This window comes from Palaemon carinicauda, chromosome 41, assembly GCF_036898095.1.
Source record: "Palaemon carinicauda isolate YSFRI2023 chromosome 41, ASM3689809v2, whole genome shotgun sequence".
NCBI lineage: Eukaryota > Metazoa > Arthropoda > Malacostraca > Decapoda > Palaemonidae > Palaemon > Palaemon carinicauda.
In genome coordinates, this window is record NC_090765.1 from 35343930 (window position 1) to 35363743 (window position 19814).

The 19814-nt window shown below is 33.0% G+C and overlaps 1 protein-coding gene across 12 annotated transcripts in view; it reads left to right on the top strand.

Annotated features, from left to right (window-relative positions):
• The window catches only part of Lrrk (Leucine-rich repeat kinase), a 638733-nt gene that overhangs the window by 553096 nt on the left and 65823 nt on the right, over positions 1 to 19814 (top strand). For 10 of the 12 annotated variants that reach the window (XM_068364492.1, XM_068364493.1, XM_068364495.1 and 7 more), the window contains 17 exons: positions 895 to 1065; positions 1590 to 1748; positions 2060 to 2206; positions 2344 to 2536; positions 2638 to 2767; positions 5154 to 5399; positions 6803 to 6987; positions 7746 to 8026; positions 10572 to 10700; positions 10866 to 11033; positions 11321 to 11455; positions 13426 to 13571; positions 17124 to 17268; positions 18427 to 18597; positions 18866 to 18944; positions 19051 to 19275; positions 19563 to 19685. In XM_068364492.1, coding sequence (XP_068220593.1) covers positions 895 to 1065; positions 1590 to 1748; positions 2060 to 2206; positions 2344 to 2536; positions 2638 to 2767; positions 5154 to 5399; positions 6803 to 6987; positions 7746 to 8026; positions 10572 to 10700; positions 10866 to 11033; positions 11321 to 11455; positions 13426 to 13571; positions 17124 to 17268; positions 18427 to 18597; positions 18866 to 18944; positions 19051 to 19275; positions 19563 to 19685 — 2833 coding nt within the window. The remainder of the gene's footprint in view (positions 1 to 894; positions 1066 to 1589; positions 1749 to 2059; positions 2207 to 2343; positions 2537 to 2637; positions 2768 to 5153; positions 5400 to 6802; positions 6988 to 7745; positions 8027 to 10571; positions 10701 to 10865; positions 11034 to 11320; positions 11456 to 13425; positions 13572 to 17123; positions 17269 to 18426; positions 18598 to 18865; positions 18945 to 19050; positions 19276 to 19562; positions 19686 to 19814) is intronic. The other 2 variants (XM_068364489.1, XM_068364496.1) reach the window with 1 other exon arrangement.

Here is a 19814-nt window from a genome sequence, read left to right on the forward strand (position 1 = left end):
CCTTAGTCAGGTCTTTTGCTGTACTGTATCATAAATAATTGAATACAATGCTATGAAATAATTCTTCCATAAGGTTTTATCTATAATAAGGTATTTATTACAATATGTGTATTATCAGTATAAGACGAGCTCCAGAAACTGTCAATCGGTAGGTCTCCCCTTTCCTGATTTCATTGTTGACGTAATTGCTAGGTTGGACAGATGATTAATCGAGTCCAATTCAGCATGTGTTGAAGGAATCAAAACCTTTCTGTTTACTGTCAGAGCCATTAAACACCAGCTGTTCCTCTTTCAAGACTCCCATGGTGGATTTTTTTAATCTTGAATTGTGAGTGGAATTTATGCTAAGTATCCTATATCCTCATTTCAAATATCATCACAAATATCTCTACTTTAGCTCTACTACAGAAATAAATATTTAAACAGTAATGTCTTGCGTTATGACATTGCCCCATTCAGGACCTTAATATTTACCTCAGTTACCTTTCATTGTAAATGAATATTCAGCTATGTTGGGAGTCATTTGTTTTAATATGAACTGATGCTTATTCTACATAGAATTTTGTTCCATACATTTAAAGCATAGTGTTAATGTCAGATCTTCCTCCCTTCCCTCTGAAGCAAATGTCTGCTCTCAGGAGCAGTGCTTCATACTATTAATATCAGTAAAACTAACCATGGGTTTTCTGTCACATTTTAATGGATCAGAATAATTTTGAAAGTATTATGAATATGATATCAAAGCTTAACTGTAGTGTAAGGCTACCTCAAGTACTGTAGTGGTTTCTACAGTATGTAAAAATCTTGAAATGTAAAGGAAAAGGCTCCTTAAAATCATCATCACATATTTTGCTAACCAGAGTAATTGTTTCTCATTTGGTTTATAAATTTCAGGCACACCCAGATCCTGAATTTAAGGTTAATAAGAGAGCCATGGAGATTAAACCCAGTCAGCAGTTTAGCTCTCTTAGTGTTAGCAATTCTGGTGGTGTATACTCATCCCTGTCTCCTACCACTCCCGTCATGATTAACTGGCATGGTCAGCGCTGTCTTTCATATCTTAAGGTTAGTTCCTGTGTAAATAATGTTTTCATTGAATTGATAGAAAGCCAAGGTGTGCATTTTACTTATGGAGGATTATCAGTATGTTATTACTGTCTTTATTTTTATTATTTAATTGCTGCTGATGCTTCGCTATTATATCAGTACACCATTATTATTGCTATTAGTGTTTTATTATTATTTCTCATAGAATTCTTACAATAAGGAAATTATAAAAATATGGAAATATTTGGACTCTGGTAAACCAAAAGTCAACTTGATGTCTTTTGAAAAAAAAGTATTGAAGCAATCCATTCTGTGAATTTTGCTGATCCAGAGAAGAAAAAATGTTTAAAGTTTGAATGTTTTTAGAGTGAGAAGGGCATTGTAAGATTTGGAAGTTTTTAGCTATCTTGGTCTATTTTGGATACAAATTGCAAGTTTGAAGTTGTCAAACTTATTTGACATCAAAGTAAAGAGAAGCAGAAAAAGAAAACATTAATAACCATAGCAATGCAACCCCACTAAATGAATCTTTCCATTTACAGGACCAGTGGTTAATAGATGCTTCGGTAAATCTCAATCCCAAGTTAAAGCTTAGTCCAAGAAATCAGGTGATTGCATTGTATGCTGTAACTCGTCTAGATATTTCAAATAATTCTCTCACCCAGTTACCAGACATGATCTTCCAACTCCCTAGTTTAAAGGTATGGTTTTTTAACATGAAAAAGTAATACTCTCTATACTTGATAAATTCTATATATGAAATGAGAGAATATGAAAACTTCATGAAGTACAGTATTAAAATTACTGGTATTCATTGTGTACTTTTTCCACCATGAAAATTCATGTACAGTTGGATTGATGGATATTATAATCAAGTTGTGTATATACAATACAATACAATATGACATCATAATGGTGATTTTTTGTTAAACTGTGGATATTTTCAATTACTTTTGTTGAAAATCTTCAAGTGAATACATAATCTGAGAAGGTATTGTGAATTACTTTTCAGACTTTAAATGCTGCGCAAAACAAAATAGAAAAGTTACCCTCCACCATTGGGCAGTTTGTTGATGGGACTGTCACATTACCACGAAAAGGATCTAAAAAAGAATTATTCCTTGGTCCTGTTTCTGTCTTGGAAGAAGTTCATTTACAGGTGGGAAAACCTAATTTAAAATTTTTTACATGTAAATTTTGTGAATTTTATATATCTTAGAATTAAGTACTAATTAAGGATATTTTTCATAAGAACTTTGTCTATTTATTGACCTTTGATTTGTCTCCTTCTTTTAGGATAATAGGTTAGATTCCCTCCCCGATGGATTGTTTATGCTTCCAGCACTACAGCACCTTGATGTTTCGAATAACAAATTGTCAGTCCTTCCTTACAAAATTTGGACTGCTCCAAAACTAAGGGAACTCAATGCCTCTCTCAACCTTTTACACGACCTTCCTACAAGACCTGATGGTATAGGAAGTGAATTAGGTAAAAAACTAAAGATTTTTGGTGATACACTCTTGTAATATAGTTTTATCAGTCATATAATTATACCATTTTCAACTTTTTAAAAATGAATAAATTTTCAGGGTTTAGTACTGAAACAGTGAATGAAATTAGTGATGAAGAAAGCTTATCATCTACAAGTGAACTACAGCTTAATCTTCTGGAGGATTCAACGGAAGAGTCTCCAGCTCGTCGAAAGACCCCAGATACCCGGTGAGTTATGAATAACTTTATGAATAACAAAGAATGTAGGTAAGCGTATTTTATAGTACAATAGGGTATGTGTACAGAACACATGACCAACCATTCATGACTTAGTTTTTTTTTTGTAGCGAGGAATATACCATAATACTGGAAAGTATTTTCAAAAACAATATTTTAATGATGAAATTACTTATTTCTATACTGATCTGGCATTCACATTGCTTGTATCTCAAAGCTGGGTAAATATAGTAGGCTCATCTTCCATGAAAACCTAGAAAGCTTCGGTGTATACATCTTATTAGAAGCCGCAGCATTTGACGATATAATAGAATAAGAATTATGAGCACTTACCTGGACCATTCTATTCAGATAAAATTTTGCATTAAGGTTTCTCAAAGACTGAAAAGGAGATAACCTTACTTGACTCAGCCTTTTGACTTCCTCCTCACTTTCTAGTTTGTGCTACATAGAATCTTCCAAAATGGAATATTCAGACCTTTCTGTTTCTTTACTCCTCTTTCCATCTGCACCTTGGCAAGGGACTCATTTCAGTAGTAGAGGTACTAGCACCCATATTAACACTGCTACAGAAAATTTGAGAGTAGCTAGTAGGGGCTGAATCCACGCGAGACTGATCCCCACTGCCTTTCGAAACATGATGCAATTGTTTCTGAGCTCCAACCAAACTTTTAAAAAAGATTTAAATAACTGTAAATCATCCCATTCTACAGGAATCATCTAATATTGCACATTGTTAATGAATGTAAACAAAGGTTGCTCGCTTAACTGAGATGAGGGATACATGTATTTGGATATAGGCTACAAGCCCAGTCTTCTATCTCGGAATGACGTGATCATAAAAAGCTGACCGGATCACAGAAATGCAAGGGTTCACAATAGAAGGACCTGAAGTAATTTGAGAGAGAGGCTCGAGGAGTGGCTATCGACACTTAAATGCACTATGTATCAACAGATTCCTTACTGACTTGTACACTGGTACACCAGAACTGGTAGGTACAACTAGGATTCATATCATGGTAGGTTCATCAGACTTTTGCCCACAGCATGTGACACAGTACAGTACAGTTTACTTCACTAGAGGTGAAGTGGAATTATAAGGATAGAAGATGGAAATTTTAATTTTATGGTAGAAGTTACCAATTAACTAGTTTTGAGAGAGAAAAGCAATATGAAGGGCAGAGAAGGTTCATAGGAATAAAAGCATATTGTGTGTGAATGGTCAAATTTCAGCAAATGACCGGTATTGGACACTAATATCTTGAAGATATTTTGTCTGAATCCACCCTCCTTATCCATGGATTTAGTATTGGCGTTCCATTTATACATAGCCAACAAAAGTACTGTAGGTAATACCGTAAAGAAAATATAAAAGAAAAAATTACCTCATACTGAAATTTGATATTTAATTTTCAAAGGACCTGTTCTTGTGTGTTTTCCCTTAGCTCAGGGCTCATGTCTTCTTCCCTCAATTGTACAAGTTGACTAAGTTAAATGTTTGCAAGCCTGTGGGGCCTCTCCTTTTTCTTGTTCATTTTTTTCTCATGGTAGCTTCACTTTAGATAGTCCTTTCATTGGGCATGACAGTTTTATCATCATTTCATTTAATTCATTCTGTTATCCTGATCATTTTAGAAGCTTCCCTTATGTTATCTGGACTTTAATTATTACCCTTACTTACTTAATGAGATAAACAACAATTTTTGTTTATTGGACAGTTATGATCATTCAAGTAATTCTTTGCAAAGCTTAAAATAAAATCTTGGAGTGATCCTACATATTTGAATACAACAGATTTTGGTATATATTAGATCAACACTATATATTTTTCTCAAGTGTTATCCCAATGTGATAACTGCTGTCTTCCGCACTTACCATTTTTATCTGAATCTTTTCGGCTTTAGCTGTTGAGTCTGACCTTAATATTCTTTTTGAGTTTGTGAATAAAAGATCATATTTAATGGGACATGTTTTTAGATGATAGGTCAGTCCATGAAGTAGGTCGCTTAAATGGATTTTCAGTATGTAAGATACTGAGCTTTCCATCGTACAAACAAATTATTTTTAGACTTTATTTTGTAAATACAAACATTGCCTTACACGGAAGCTTTCCCCTTTTTTATGGGCCACACTTATGTGAGCCAAGATTTTGTTATATTTCTGTGGTCTGATTAAACTATTTAAATAACTCTTTGAGGTAATGAGATTTTCTACTTCAATCTGAAGTCTGGTGTATCTAGTGGAAGTTTTTATTCACTGTACAATGCTAAAGTTGTTAGATTTTTAGAATTCAGTTTTTTTTATTCAGTATTACCTTTAACTTGGTTTTCAGAGCTTCGATTTCATTGTTCAATTCAACATTTTTTTTTTTTTCCAGGGTACTGTCTCTAGGTAAACATGGAAATGTTGTCACATGCTGTAGACGTCGGGAACTGAAGCATCACAGCCTTTGGTCCAATTCAATTGATATTCAGGAATCTCTTGTTGGAGTTCGAGACACAGAGGAGGAAACGTTGTCACGTTTGCAGTCGTTAAACTTATCACACAATGCATTTACCTGCGTCCCATCTGGCATCGCGTGTTTAGCATTGTCCCTTAATCGTCTCAATCTTAGTTATAACAGGTAATTAAATACAGTCATTTCTTTTATTTCTAAAAGAATAAATGTATTATGGATGATTACAGATTTATGATAGAGTACTGTATGTTATATAAATTTTGGTTATTTATGGTAATACCTTATTAAATTGTATTTATAAAAGTATATTATTTGAAAATTCATACAGTACTGTAATATAAAAACTTTATAACTGTAACTAACTTTGGCTCTGCATGAGATGGACAGTGAGAGATGATTCAATAAAAAAGTTCAGCTATCCTAGGGAGTTGGTGATACTCCCAAGTTTGTGATACAGTATAAGAAATTGGATAATGAATTTAACCTGAAGTAATTTATTCTTATAATGATAAAGTGTAATTTAATAATAATGAAGAAAACGTACAAAATGCTGAAAAGCGTTGAATGTGTATGTAAGAGGAGAAAATTGAAAGGGGATGTTTGTAATTGTAAGATTGATGATAAATAGAATTCTGGAAGATAGAGCAGTGTATGTTGATGTTTAATGTAGTAATGATGGTAATATATGTAGAATTAGATGAACACATAAGTAGAAGTAACTTCATGAGTTGGGAGGTGAAACAACGAAGGTAGCAGGAGTTGTCCAAGAGGCTGGATTCTGGATAATGAAAAAATGTTATGGAAGCATGTAGCTGATTATATACAGTAGAAAGGCCCTGGCTAACTCTCCTATGTGGAAATATATAGTGGATGCTGAGTTGAAATGAACTAAAAAGTATAGAAGCTCTTTAGATGAATACTCTGCTAAATATGTTTCACATGAAAATTGTTGAAAGAACTGAGATACAACAGAGAATATGCAGTTAAAAGTGAATCGGAGGAAATGCGGTTGAAAGTGAATCAATTTGTTTAAATAGAAATTGCTTATTTAAAGAAAATGATGAATGATAGGAATCATTTCATTTGGAAGAAATGAGAGTTTTGTGGGAAAGCATTAGGACTGGAGATGATTTTGGAATAGATTTTTCTTAACCTTCAGGAAGTTGTTTAGCTTGCAAAATTTATTCAACAGAAGTAATATTTGGAATTAAGTTTCTAAGTAGTGTTGAAACTTGCATATCATTGAATCTGGTGTTCAAGTATAACTAATAATAAACACAATGGAATGACATTGGATTAAAACAGTTCAAAAGTAATCCTTATCCTTGAAACCTAATAATTTCTGTAATGTAGCTTAGCCTAGATATTTTTGATGCTCTTACTAAATGCATTAATGAAGTTACAGCTTGCAACTATCTTACAAGTGTTCATATATGAGTAGGTTGCTTAGATACCTTTTCTGCTATGTAAGAATTGAACATAATTTAAAAATTGAGCATGATACATCTTTACGGGTTTAGTAGCAAGTATTTTTCACAAGGCCTTCAAGTGTACTAAATTTCTTTCAGACTACATGAGATGGGTGCAGCCAGCTGTTATCCTGTTGGCTTGAAACAATTAGACTTGTCCCATAATCGTATCCGAGCCTGGCCTACAGTGAGTCGTAGCGAATCCTTAGAGAGCCTCGAGTCGAGTCATTCTTCTTGCTATGCTCTTGCAGAGCTAACTAAGAGTGCAAAACTTTCATGTTCAGGTAAGGGGTTATGTCAACTTCATTGCCAAAGGTTATGAACAGTACTGTAGAATAGTAATATTTAAGTTTAGTAAATTTTGAATGTGTTTAAGGATATTTTTTATTTTTTTTTTATGAATGTGGCTGTTTTTGACATAGAACTCATGCATATGTTACTAAGGAAATTATTTGTTTTAAAATTTGCAATAGTAGTAAGATGTTTTGAAGAGCTTAGATTGAAATTTACAGTATCCTCTGCATTAGGAAATGTCATTGTTCCTGAAAATATCTGTTGATTTAAAACATCTGCATTTATTACATCACCAATAGTGAATTTTTATTGCATATTTATATGTAGAGGTAAAATTTTCCATTTTAATTAGCAAGCCCACTGTTAGTATCTTCAAGGAAAGTCTGGTAGTTATGAAGTAGTAAATAAGTTTTATATTGTATAATTTTTAAGTGTGTACTTTAAAGATTTATTTTATTAGATCCAATTTCGTGAATCTTGTATTTTGCTTATTACAATTTCATTAGAATTATTTCAAAGGACAGCTAATAGCTATTTATATATATTTATTATCTGAGAATATTGTATCAATCAATAGAAACAATTTTATGAATACCTTTTTAATTTTCAAATGGTTAATGAAACAAGTGAAAGCTCCAACTTCTTTTAAATGATATACAGTACTGTGTAATTATGATGATTATACAGTAGGTCGTGTACAACTTAATACATGACATTTTTTCTTTCCCTCCCCTGTATGTGCTAGTAGAATTCTCTAGTAAAATCCATCCCTATTCCTATATTCCTCTACACGCTTATGCAGGTCGAAAATTTGGGCAAAATTTAGGCATAAGCCGAGTAAGAGGGAGCACAAACTCTCCCCTTGGCTCTCACAGCTCATCTCCAACACCTGGCTCATGTATTCATCGCCGTCACATTCGCTTAGAGACGCTACGAACTTTAATTTTAGCAGATAATCAACTGACAAGACTCTGCCTGTATTTAGATGACAACGAATTTTCTCTAATGAATGATATTGATGATAATGAGGTAAGTTTTATAGTTTAGTATTATGACTGCTTGAATTATCTTTTCTGCCCTATATTTATTGCCATTCTGTAGTTTTTTTTGTATTCTATTTTTATTATTTAGTGAAGCAAACATATATGATATCTGTTAAGTTAAAAAAATGCAGGATTTTTAAACTTACCTCCGAATAGAACAAGCTATGGGGTGGAAGTGCCAACTTGATTTTAGTGGGATATGAAAAAAAAACATACCCTTGACTCAAACTGGCTGACTGTGGTCTCTACAACAAACTTTCCCCTTATGTTATTGGGAACCAGATTCCTGGATAGAAAGGACATTTAAACTACAGTAAACATAATCCTGAAGACTATTGTTTTATACTAAAAACTAAACCAACAACATCAATAAAGCAAACACACTAACAAAACTTAGAACTAAAACATACTACACAACCATAGTATATATAGGCTACTGTATATGTATATTCATATATACTGTATATATACTGTACACTGTATATATGTTTATACTCTGTGTATGTCGTCCACACAAAACTCAATAGTCTAAACTGTGCACTGCTATAGCTCCGTAGAGCTATAAATCACTTTAGGAAGTATTCAAAGAAAATGAATGATATTGATGATAATGAGGTAAGTTTTATAGTTTAGTATTATAACTGCTTGAATTATCTTTTCTGCCCTATATTTATTGCCATTCTGTAGTTTTTTTTTGTATTCTATTTTTATTATTTAGTGAAGCAAACATATATGATATCTGTTAAGTTAAAAAAATGCAGGATTTTTAAACTTGCCTCCGAATAGAACAAGCTATGGGGTGGAAGTGCCAACTTGATTTTAGTGGGATATGAAAAAAAAACATACCCTTGACTCAAACTGGCTGACTGTGGTCTCTACAACAAACTTTCCCCTTATGTTATTGGGAACCAGATTCCTGGATAGAAAGGACATTTAAACTACAGTAAACATAATCCTGAAGACTATTGTTTTATACTAAAAACTAAACCAACAACATCAATAAAGCAAACACACTAACAAAACTTAGAACTAAAACATACTACACAACCATAGTATATATAGGCTACTGTATATGTATATTCATATATACTGTATATATACTGTACACTGTATATATGTTTATACTCTGTGTATGTCGTCCACACAAAACTCAATAGTCTAAACCGTGCACTGCTATAGCTCCGTAGAGCTATAAATCACTTTAGGAAGTATTCAAAGAAAATGTCTTATTCCGTTTTCGGGCCAATTTGTTATCATCATCATCGTTGTCGTCAATCTTTAAAGAACAATTCAATTTCTTGTCTAGGCCAAGTTATCAACATTCGCATCACTATCCTCCAAGATCAGCCCATTCAGGGTCAGCAACAATCACTCGCATTCAAAATGAGGAGCTCCAAAGGAAGAATTATGGCCTGGAAATATAAATAGAAAAAACACTTATGAACACTCCTAGCTAACTAAACTATTATTCTCAATGACAAAGATAAGTAATACTTATAAGTAAACAAAACACTTCTAAAGTTTATTGTAAATAATCCCGCATTCAAAATACAATGTTCTCCTGCTGTGTTCAGTAAAAAATAAAAAAACATTGAACAAGACATTCGCTGCCATTCCAAACTATAAATAAAAATAAACAAACAACCTTCAGTTATATCAACAGTCTTACCCTATATAAACAATCGTTACACTAGCTAAACATACCTTCAGTATCTCTTTCACTGAAGAATTAGGCGGACTAAAACAAAAGAAGAAAAAAAATAAACAAAATTGATCCTTCACATGATGCTTTCTAGATGAAAAAATAAAGAAAATCCCTCTCCCTACCTTTGTACCCTCCCTCTTTTAAATTAGTTGCCAAACCCTTCCTTATCTGCTGGGAAGAAACCAACAGTCACGGCAGCGGGTAAAGATCATCTCTACCAATATTTTCACTGATTAATGGAAACCTTATAGCATTTATTCTTTTGTTTTATTCCTTGGTGGAAAGCTTTGGCAAAAATTTCTGAATAGACCTAAGATGTTGCTGAAGTTTTCTGCGCAGAAGTTCTCAGAAGTCAGCGTGGCATGTTTTGGAAAGAAGTGCTCAGGAGCGAGTAAGATAATTTAAGCTCATTAAGTAGCTATTTGGTACAACAAATTAGTAGGTGGGTCAGTTAAACACATAATAGAGGTGTGAACTTATTACCTTACACAAAGTATCCCATCTTTTTTTTTTCTTTTTACACAGAATGGCATATCTTGCAGATTTTACTTTAAGCAATAAATAGAGAGTTTAGGTAGATTAGAAATGGAAAGTTCTCTCTAAAGAGAACGATCTTAATTTTATTGGCTTGTATTAATGAAATTTAAAAGCTTTAATTCTTTTCAGAATTTCTTTATTATTTAGAAGACTTTAATTCCTTTTGAAAGTTATGATATGACTAGATAAAGCCCATTTATACTAGCCCTTCAGTGATGCTTTGAAGTGTTTTTGCTATACAGTATTTGTAACGAGTTAAAATGATCTCTCAAAATCGATTTATTTTCAGCCAAGCCCCGTCCGAGCCAGTACCCCAAGAAAAGGGTGGTTGCTATTTCCTAATCTCTCTATGTTAGATGTTAGTAACAATCTTCTCAGGGATCTTCCTACAACACTTCATGAGCTTACCAATCTCTCTGTAAGTTTTCCTAGGAATTAATTTATGTATGCCTGTAACAATTTTGATATTTATCCTAAAATTGCTGTTTTATTGTAAATTTATACCTGTACAGGTTATTAGCTCTTTAGAATATAGTCTATCTGTCATCCTTTTGGAATTAATCTGTAATCTTTATTTTTACAGGTCCTCAACATATCTGGTAATACAGACATTACAGAATTACCACCAGAAATGGGCCTTCTGTCTCGCCTTTGGAACCTCAATACTCGAGGTTGCTCTTTACAAGAACCCTTGAAATCTATGATTGAGAGCAAAAAATATAAAACTATGGATGTCATTGGATACCTGAAGGTTATTACTTTCCCTGTGTATTTGATTCCCTTTTTATGAAATGATGCTATGAGATGTTGTTCAGATTGATTATTGAATACAGTACAGTAGTTAAATGTCAAAACTCCAGTCCAATGAAGATTTTTTCCCTTAAATTTCAACATGTATTGTTTGTTTCAAATAATATTACTGGAAAAATAAGCAGAATTTTACAGAAGAGGTCTGAGTATACCTTATCAGAGTTATGTACTTTTCATCTTTTTGTTAATAATATTGTACCATTTACTACTTTCTATTTTTCTTAACAGAGTATATTGGAAGATGCAAGACCTTATGCCAGAATGAAGTTGATGATAGTTGGTGTCCAGGGTATTGGTAAAACATCTCTCTTAGAGCAGTTAAGACAAGAAGGGACTGGTTCATATAGAAAGAAACCAGTTGAGGTAAGATTTTCTAGAAACCTGTTAAGATTTTCTGACATTAATTTGAAATCTTTGGGCCATTTCATATATGCAATCTTCATTGATGATTAGAAGGTTTTTGCTTAAGGGGCTCGTCCTTCATCCAACAGTTGTAGCATTGTTTGAATTTGGCAGTGATCAATAGCTTCTCTTTTAATAGGGGCCATCCTTGGTAAATTGTGTAATGGTAAAAAATTCAAGAAATATTTTAGTTCAGACCAGCGCTGAGGATTATTCCTGAGCTGCATATAAATGAATTTGTAAATTATAATCAGGAAATGTTTGTAAAATTGGGTTTTCTTCACGATTGTATGATTACTTAAATGGAGTGCCAAAAGAAACAAGTTCTGTTATTGAAAATGTTTAAGAAGGGAAAGTACTTATAAGAGCCATACACCCTAATAAATATTGTAAAGTAAAATGAAAAACCACCATATTAAACAGTGATACACTGACCATACTCCACAGATACTTCAATTCCTGTCTCTCCATCACTTTCATTACCCGCAACTCTGATCCATACATCGCAGTTGGTACAATAACTTTCTCTTACAGAACTCTCTTTACATTCATTCCTAACCCTCTACTCTTTACCACTCCCTTCACCACACCCAACACTTTACATCCTTCATTCACACTCTGACATACATCTGCTTCCACTCCACCATTTGCAGCTACAAAAGAACCCAAGTATTTAAACTGATTTACTTCCTCAAGTAACTCTCCATTCAACAAGGCATTCAATCTAGCACCACCCTCCCTTCTCGTAGATGTCATAACCTTTCTGTTACCCACATTAACTCGACTTCCTTCTCTCACACGCCCTTCCAAACTCTGTCACTAATCGACACAGCTTCTCCTACCTCTTTTAAAGCCATCTTGCACCTCTAAGATTGCATCCTCTGTTTTATCCTTCATCTTATTAATTAGCACACTACCTACACTTTTCCATCTACACTCAATAAACTAATATTCCTAGAATTACAACACTCCTGCACAAATACACAAACACACCCAGTCCACTGGCACCATTAATAACATAAAACATATATTAAACAATCTCACCAACCATTTTAGCACAGTCACATCCCCTTACTTTAACATCTCAGCTCTCACACTGTCCATTCCAGGTGCTTGTCCTGCTCTTGTCTCATCTAGTCCTCTCTTCACTTCTTCTCTTGTAATATCTCTCTCATTCTCATCTCCCATCACTGACACCCCAACACATGCAACAGCAATGTCTGCCTCCCTATCATCTTTAAGAATTGGCAACCTTTCAAAATATTCAGCCTATCTGTTTCTCACCTCATCTCCTTTCAATAACCTCCCATTTTCAATCTCCAAGCAGCCTTCCTCTTTGCCTCAGCCACTTTCTGTTTTACTTCCACATTTTTCTCTTTATATCTTTCATACTTCTTTATACTGTTACTCTGCAGCCATTCTTCAGATACTCTCTTTTTCTCTTCCACCTTCATCATCACTCTACCACTCACTACCCTTCCTCATAGTACCTCCAACAAACCTCTTACCACATACTTCACTTGTTTATCATTTTGCTTTATTACTCTTCTGTGTGCATTATTGTAAAATTTTCTTCCAGCACTGCAAGACCTGTTCATAAACTTTCTCTTTGCATTTTGAGTGAAATTGAAAAGATTTTGCCATATTCTTTAATGATTTTCTTCAGATGATACCTTACATACTTAAAGCTATATTTTCTTTTCGTACACAGAACGTATTAATTTTGCTCTTCAAAGATGTTTCTTGCTATTTTTCAGATTTTTTCTTGACTATCTCTTTAAAACTACTAATATTAGTTTAAAAATAATTTCTATGGTATATGTGGTGTATTGAATCATATTCAGTACACATCTGAATAGACATATGATTATGAACAAATGTTGCGCATATGCAAAATTCTTAAGGGTAATTCTTTTTTATTTTCTTAATAGCATTGGGCCAAGAGAATGGGAAACAAAAACATTAACACCCGTACATCAAGAGGCACCAGCATGTCTACAGTTGGTGTTGATATCGGAGATTGGATTTTTGAGAAGAAAATTAGAGGTCATAGCAACTATGGACCTGTTGTATTTAGGTTAGTGAACTACTTGTTTTTAGTAAGCAGTTTTATTCTATCTTATTTCAACATAGCTTCCTGGAGTTCATATGCTGTTCATTCTTTAATGATAAGTTTCAACTAGGTTAAGAAAGATAGAAATACTGTAAAGTAAAATAAAATATTTTGGCATGACATATGTAAAACCCTTTGTTCCAGCTGGAAGGCCTGTTCCTACTGCTATAGTTTTTTCTTTGTAGTAGGTTTTCCCAGCATTAGCAAACAGCTTTATTTTACCCTTTTTATTTGAAATCAAATTATGATCATAAGTTTTTATATCTACAGTATACTACATATGATTCTTTGTTTTAATTAAAGGGCCTTTTTTCCTGTGTTTTTTTGTCGTAAATGTAAGAATACTGTAGTTACATACAGTAGGGTCCCGAATTATGCGAGAATTTGGTCGATTAATGACCTCGTGTAAATGGAAAATCGCGAATTTCGAAACACAACTAACAGAAATAATTCCATTGCGGCCATGGCAACCAGCAATTTCCCTATTCAAATGTGTTTACTACCCATTCCCAATACTTTCTTTGTACTATACTGTATTTCTTTATAATATCAAATTGTTCTTGTAAATGAATAAAACATTTAATATACTTTAAAGTTCTAATAACTTGAAAAATGGTTAAAATTACAACCAGGATAGGTGTAAACACCATATATTTCCCGTTATAACACAACCCAAAATACAGACAAATTTTAATGTTTGTCATATCTATTGTATAATACAACTGGTGAATAGCAAAACCATCACTCTATAGACTAGCTTGTTGTATGATTGAAAATCCAGAATTATCAAAATAAAGGCAATTTTATATCATGCGTTTCCTAAACACGCTAAAAAGCACAATAGAAAACGACAACCAATGTTTTGTTTACGTTTATCTCTGATCACAACAAAGAAACAGACGCATTTATACATCTGTGTTTTTGAATTGACAGCAATTTTACCAAGTATAGATTATATGTTGAATTTGTTATTACCAATGTTCTAATTATTTTTTATTAGAACTTTCAAATAAATGAAATGAATGCCATTTAAGAAATGTTTTTCTTTATGATGCCGCCTGAAACGGAAACCTTCCATTTGTTTACGCTCCATCTTCGATCATAATAAACAAACGAATGCATTAAACACACATGATCTAAGTCATAACTAATGATATTACAAACATTTAGTAAACATTATGTTATTACAAATATTTTACTTACCGTATCCATATAAATTCCTAAATTCGTAGCAAAGCTGGAAATTTTTTTTCCTTATGCGTTTAATCCACAATAGCAAACTGCCGCTAATGACAGAGTGATAACTTACGATAATTCTAAACTGTTACGAAAGATAATTGTCCTTTCCATATCCAAAATACTTTTCCTAACTTCAGTTATAAGTCAACTTGTACCCACCTCAATTATGGATCCATATGCAAAAAAGGTAAAAGAAGAAAGTACTAGGCCTATTTTTAAAGTCACCGAACAATTAGGTTACCGCTATAACGTTCGATGTGAGAGAGAGAGAGAGAGAGAGAGAGAGAGAGAGAGAGAGAGAGAGAGAGAGAGAGAGAGAGAGAGAGAGAGAGAGAGAGGATGGTTTTAAAGTACTAAACAATAAATATGATAGGTTATAACACATTGGTGTTTATGTAATATTAACTGTATAGATGGTTTGAATAAGTTAAGAAATGGTGTAAACAATTCTTTGTTGTTGTATTCGCGCGGAAGCTAGACATCAGCTGATGTGATCACAGCCAAAAGTAAAACAAAAATAAGTTAGCAATACTCGATTTTTAAAACACACCCGAAATTTAACAACATAAGTACATGTTTTATTATAGCGCAATTGACATTTAAAGAGTAAAAATTTTCTGGAATAGAATGGTGTTTCCTAAAAAATAGTGGTTTGCGGACGAAATCGGTTACCGTATTTTAAGCTATGATTGAAATGGATGTATACACGGTATAATTTTTTCGTTTTGTATTTAATTGACACTTCAAGAAAACCGATTTTGGTTTCTTCATCTATTTGTAAGTATTGTATAACGAGAGAGAGAGAGAGAGAGAGAGAGAGAGAGAGAGAGAGAGAGAGAGAGAGAGAGAGAGAGAGAGAGAGAGAGAGATCAGCTGTTGTAATTGAATGTCGTGTTTTTGTTTCGTGTACCCCCTGAAGCGAGGAATTGATCGCCACAACTAACAATATTCATGTTAATTTCATTCTTAAACTCAAGTTGCCATATGTGAACTATGGTTTTATTTCTTACGGAGAGAGAGAGAGAGAGAGAGAGAGAGAGAGAGAGAGAGAGAGAGAGAGAGAGAGAGAGAGATTTCTGCCATCAAATCTCTCTCTCTCTCTCTCTCTCTCTCTCTCTCTCTCTCTCTCTCTCTCTTAGATTTTATTTTACCGTCTACTCTACAAAACCAATGTTTGCAAATCAAATGTATACTGTTTAAAATATGACAAAATATTGACGACTCGTTACCGAAGTTTAGGCTATTCACTGCCGATAAACGAACCCAGTCTACTCGTGAAAACCTTGAACGCCCAGAGGGAAAAATAAGGCTTTTAAATATACTGTACTAAACAAAAATAATGCTTTAATATACCATCATTAACACTACCATTACAATTATCGTAAGGTTGGAGAAAGATAAAGATTGCCGAGAACGTAACCACATTTCTGTTTACATTTTGTCAGCTGGACTCGCACAGTTAACAGTTGATTTCATTGTTGATGTGGAATTTTATCCTTAAATAGGCTATTCATTATGAAATTATGTTAATGAAATGTAATGTTAATATTGTTTTGTAACATTTATTATAAATAACCGTATTTAGGGCTACCAATATACTTAAAAAGACAATAGATTTGATACATTTTGTAGTGCTTGACTCGCGAACTTTGAACAGCCTCGCAGATACAGAAAATTTATTTTTGAAAAATAGCGATCGCGGAAAAGGGGAATCGTGTAATTCGAACACGCTTAATTCGGGACCTTACTGTAATTACAGTACTGTATATGTCATCAAAATTAGAAAAATCATTGTTTAATACCATATAACACTTATCAAAATAGTTAAATGATCGTGAAATAATTTTGTGTAATTTTAAATATGTTTGGACTAATGAAAGGAAATCCTATACATGAAGGAATACTGATTTTTTTTACCTTTGGAAAATTTAGTGAAAGGATATCTTCATAAGAATTGATAAAAATAAATACAGTAATTAAAACAGTCCGTGGTTTGTGGCTAACAAGAATGAAAAATTACTACTGAGTGATGAATTTAAGAAATATGGTAATGAGAGAATGAATTTAAGAATTATGGTAATGAGAGTGATGAATTTAAGAAATATGGTAATGAATACATATTCATTAGTATGGAGTTTTTTCTTTTCTTTATACTTGGGGTTATTGCAGTCATGAGTTTTCTCCATTTCCTATATCTGAACTGACAAATGAACCGTATTAGGTAAGCATTAATTTGCTATTGTATTTTATTGTCTAATTTTACTTTTTTCTTTTTAGAACTTGGGATTTCGGTGGTCAGAAAGAGTACTATGCTACCCATCAGTACTTCTTATCTAAACGATCGTTGTATCTTGTGGTTTGGAAGATCAGTGATGGAGAAAGAGGAGTTAATGAGATCCTGCAGTGGCTAGTTAACATTCAAGTAGGTTGAATTCTACTCCTAGTATGTTTTTAGGATAATTTCTTGTTACAATTTATAATAATTGGATGTAATGTTGTATTATCTGACAAACGTATTTACAATTTACTGCACGGTTACTGAATGCTTTTTTTTATTTTTTATTTTTTTTCCAATCAAAGTTTTATTTAGTTTACAGAGCCCACTTCTTTACATTGTAGCATTTTATCATAAACATATTAAATTTGTTAAACCCACTACCTGTACTATATAGTATCATCTTCATAATCATCATCATCAGCCATTACTAGTTCACTGTAGAACAAAGGCCTTAAACATGTCCTTCCACTTGCATGTGTTTATGGTTTTTCTATGCCAGTGCACACCTGCAAACATTCTTAATTGTCAATGCATCGTCTTCTTTTCCTCCCCTTGTTACGTTTGCAATCTCTAGGGACCCATTCTTTTATTCTTAATGTCTATCTGTTTTCTGTCGTTCTCATTATATGTCTTACCCATGTCCTTTTCTTTTTCTTGCATATTGTTAGATTACTCTCACTTCAGATTGTTCTTGTATCCATGTTGCTCTTTTTCTGTCTCTAAGGCTTTAGTAAGGCTCCAAACTTCTGATGTATAAGTTAATACTGGTAGGATCTTCTGATTGAATACTTTTCTTTTTAGAGAAAGTGACATTGTACTTTCCATAATTTCATTTTTTTTTTATCAAATGCTCTACAGCCCATGCTTATCCTTTTTTTAAAAGTGTGTGTATGTATATATATAAAACGTGGTTTAAATTTTTGCTTTGTATAGATGCATGGCAGGATTTTGATTGAGGAAGTAAGTTAGCAAGCAGAAGAATTAAAAGGATAGTAAAAGGAGGTGTTCTGGAAGCCGAAGTAAAGATGGATAGAGTGTTGAGTTAACTGTTCTCTATAGAAGTGAAATATTCGTGTGGAGTGCAATTGAGATAAGAGCAGTTAAAGTATACCTATTTAGATATGGCAGGAGAAAAATTTAAGGGCCAGAAATTTAGAGATGCATAGAAGTGGTAAAATGGTTAAATATTTCTTTAAAGCTGTACAAGATATCGAACAATATTTTAGCAGTGTTTGGCCCATATTCATTGATTTTTTAAAAATGTTATAATACTACCTAGCATTTTCATTTTCATCTTTTCAGGCTCGTGCTCCTAATTCCCCAGTGTTGATTGTGGGTACACACTATGACCTTGTGAAGGAAAAATTCCCACCTTCTTGGAGTGAAGATTTGCAACAAATGATTCGTGATAGATTCATTAATGTCATTGATGCAGATAAATTGGGTTTACCTCGAGTTTTAGATACAATTGAAGTAAGTAATGAATATTAGTAAGAATTTAAAGAATTTATTTCATAACTTTATGTTCATTATCTTGCATTTTCATCTAATTTTTTTATATTGCATGTAACTTTTGCATATTCACCTTCCAAGGTTTCTCCTTAGGTTTGATTTTACATGTTAATATGAGAACAAATTTGTAAGTGTTTTAAGTTACGTCAGTATTTATTATAAAAATATAAATTATTTCACCAATTTTCCAGATTTATTGAAAGTTAAAATATTTTTTTTTCTTTTACAGGTTAGCTGTAAGAGTAGACATAATATCAAGCTTCTATGTAACTTGGTATATGACACAGTTTTCTCTCTGAAAACACCCGGTGAGTTCTCCATATAAAAGATAAAAAATAGTTTTGTTATCTTGTATATTGTGTAAAATTGATATTGTAACAATTTGGTTTTGACTTTCATATTTATGTTTCACAGGAAGCAAGGAAAGATTGCTAGAACAGCGAATACCAGCCTCCTATTTGGCTTTGGAGGATGTAGTGGCGGTTCTAGCTCTTGAGCGAAGGGTTCAGGGTCGAGATCCTGTGTTACCAGCAGACAAGTATCAAACCTTAGTAACCCAGGAAATGGCTAGTAGAGGTTACCGACCATTCAGAGATTTAGCTGAGCTTAATCAGGGTACTACATTTCTTCATGAGAATGGTAAGTTGGGCTTTGTTATGTACAAAATGGAAATGTAAGGAACTGGAACATTTTAACATAGATACATTATCACAGAAGATTATTTGATTTTAGATAGTATTGTGTATTTTGTAATGTTTAAGAACCAAAATACAAAGTACTGTACATGATTCAGTACTAGGGTATTCAGTATAATGAAATTATATTGTTTTGAAATGTTTTCTTCAAAATCATTTAAATTGTAGATAATAGAATTCAAGAACCTATGAAGTAAGGAGACAATTAATATTATCCTTTGACTCGAATAGGTGTGATGCTTCACTATGAAGATGCAACATTGAAAGACCTCTACTTCCTGGATCCGCAGTGGCTGTGTGATATGTTAGCTCACGTTGTTACCATCAGAGAAATAAACCCTTTTGCAAGAAATGGTAAGTCTTATAAATTGATTAATATTACACAATTCTTCTCTGCTTGCCTTAAATTTTGAGTGATTATTTTTTTTTTTTATATTCACTGTAGATGGAACTGTACTATTCTGGTTTTATGCTAGCTTAGAA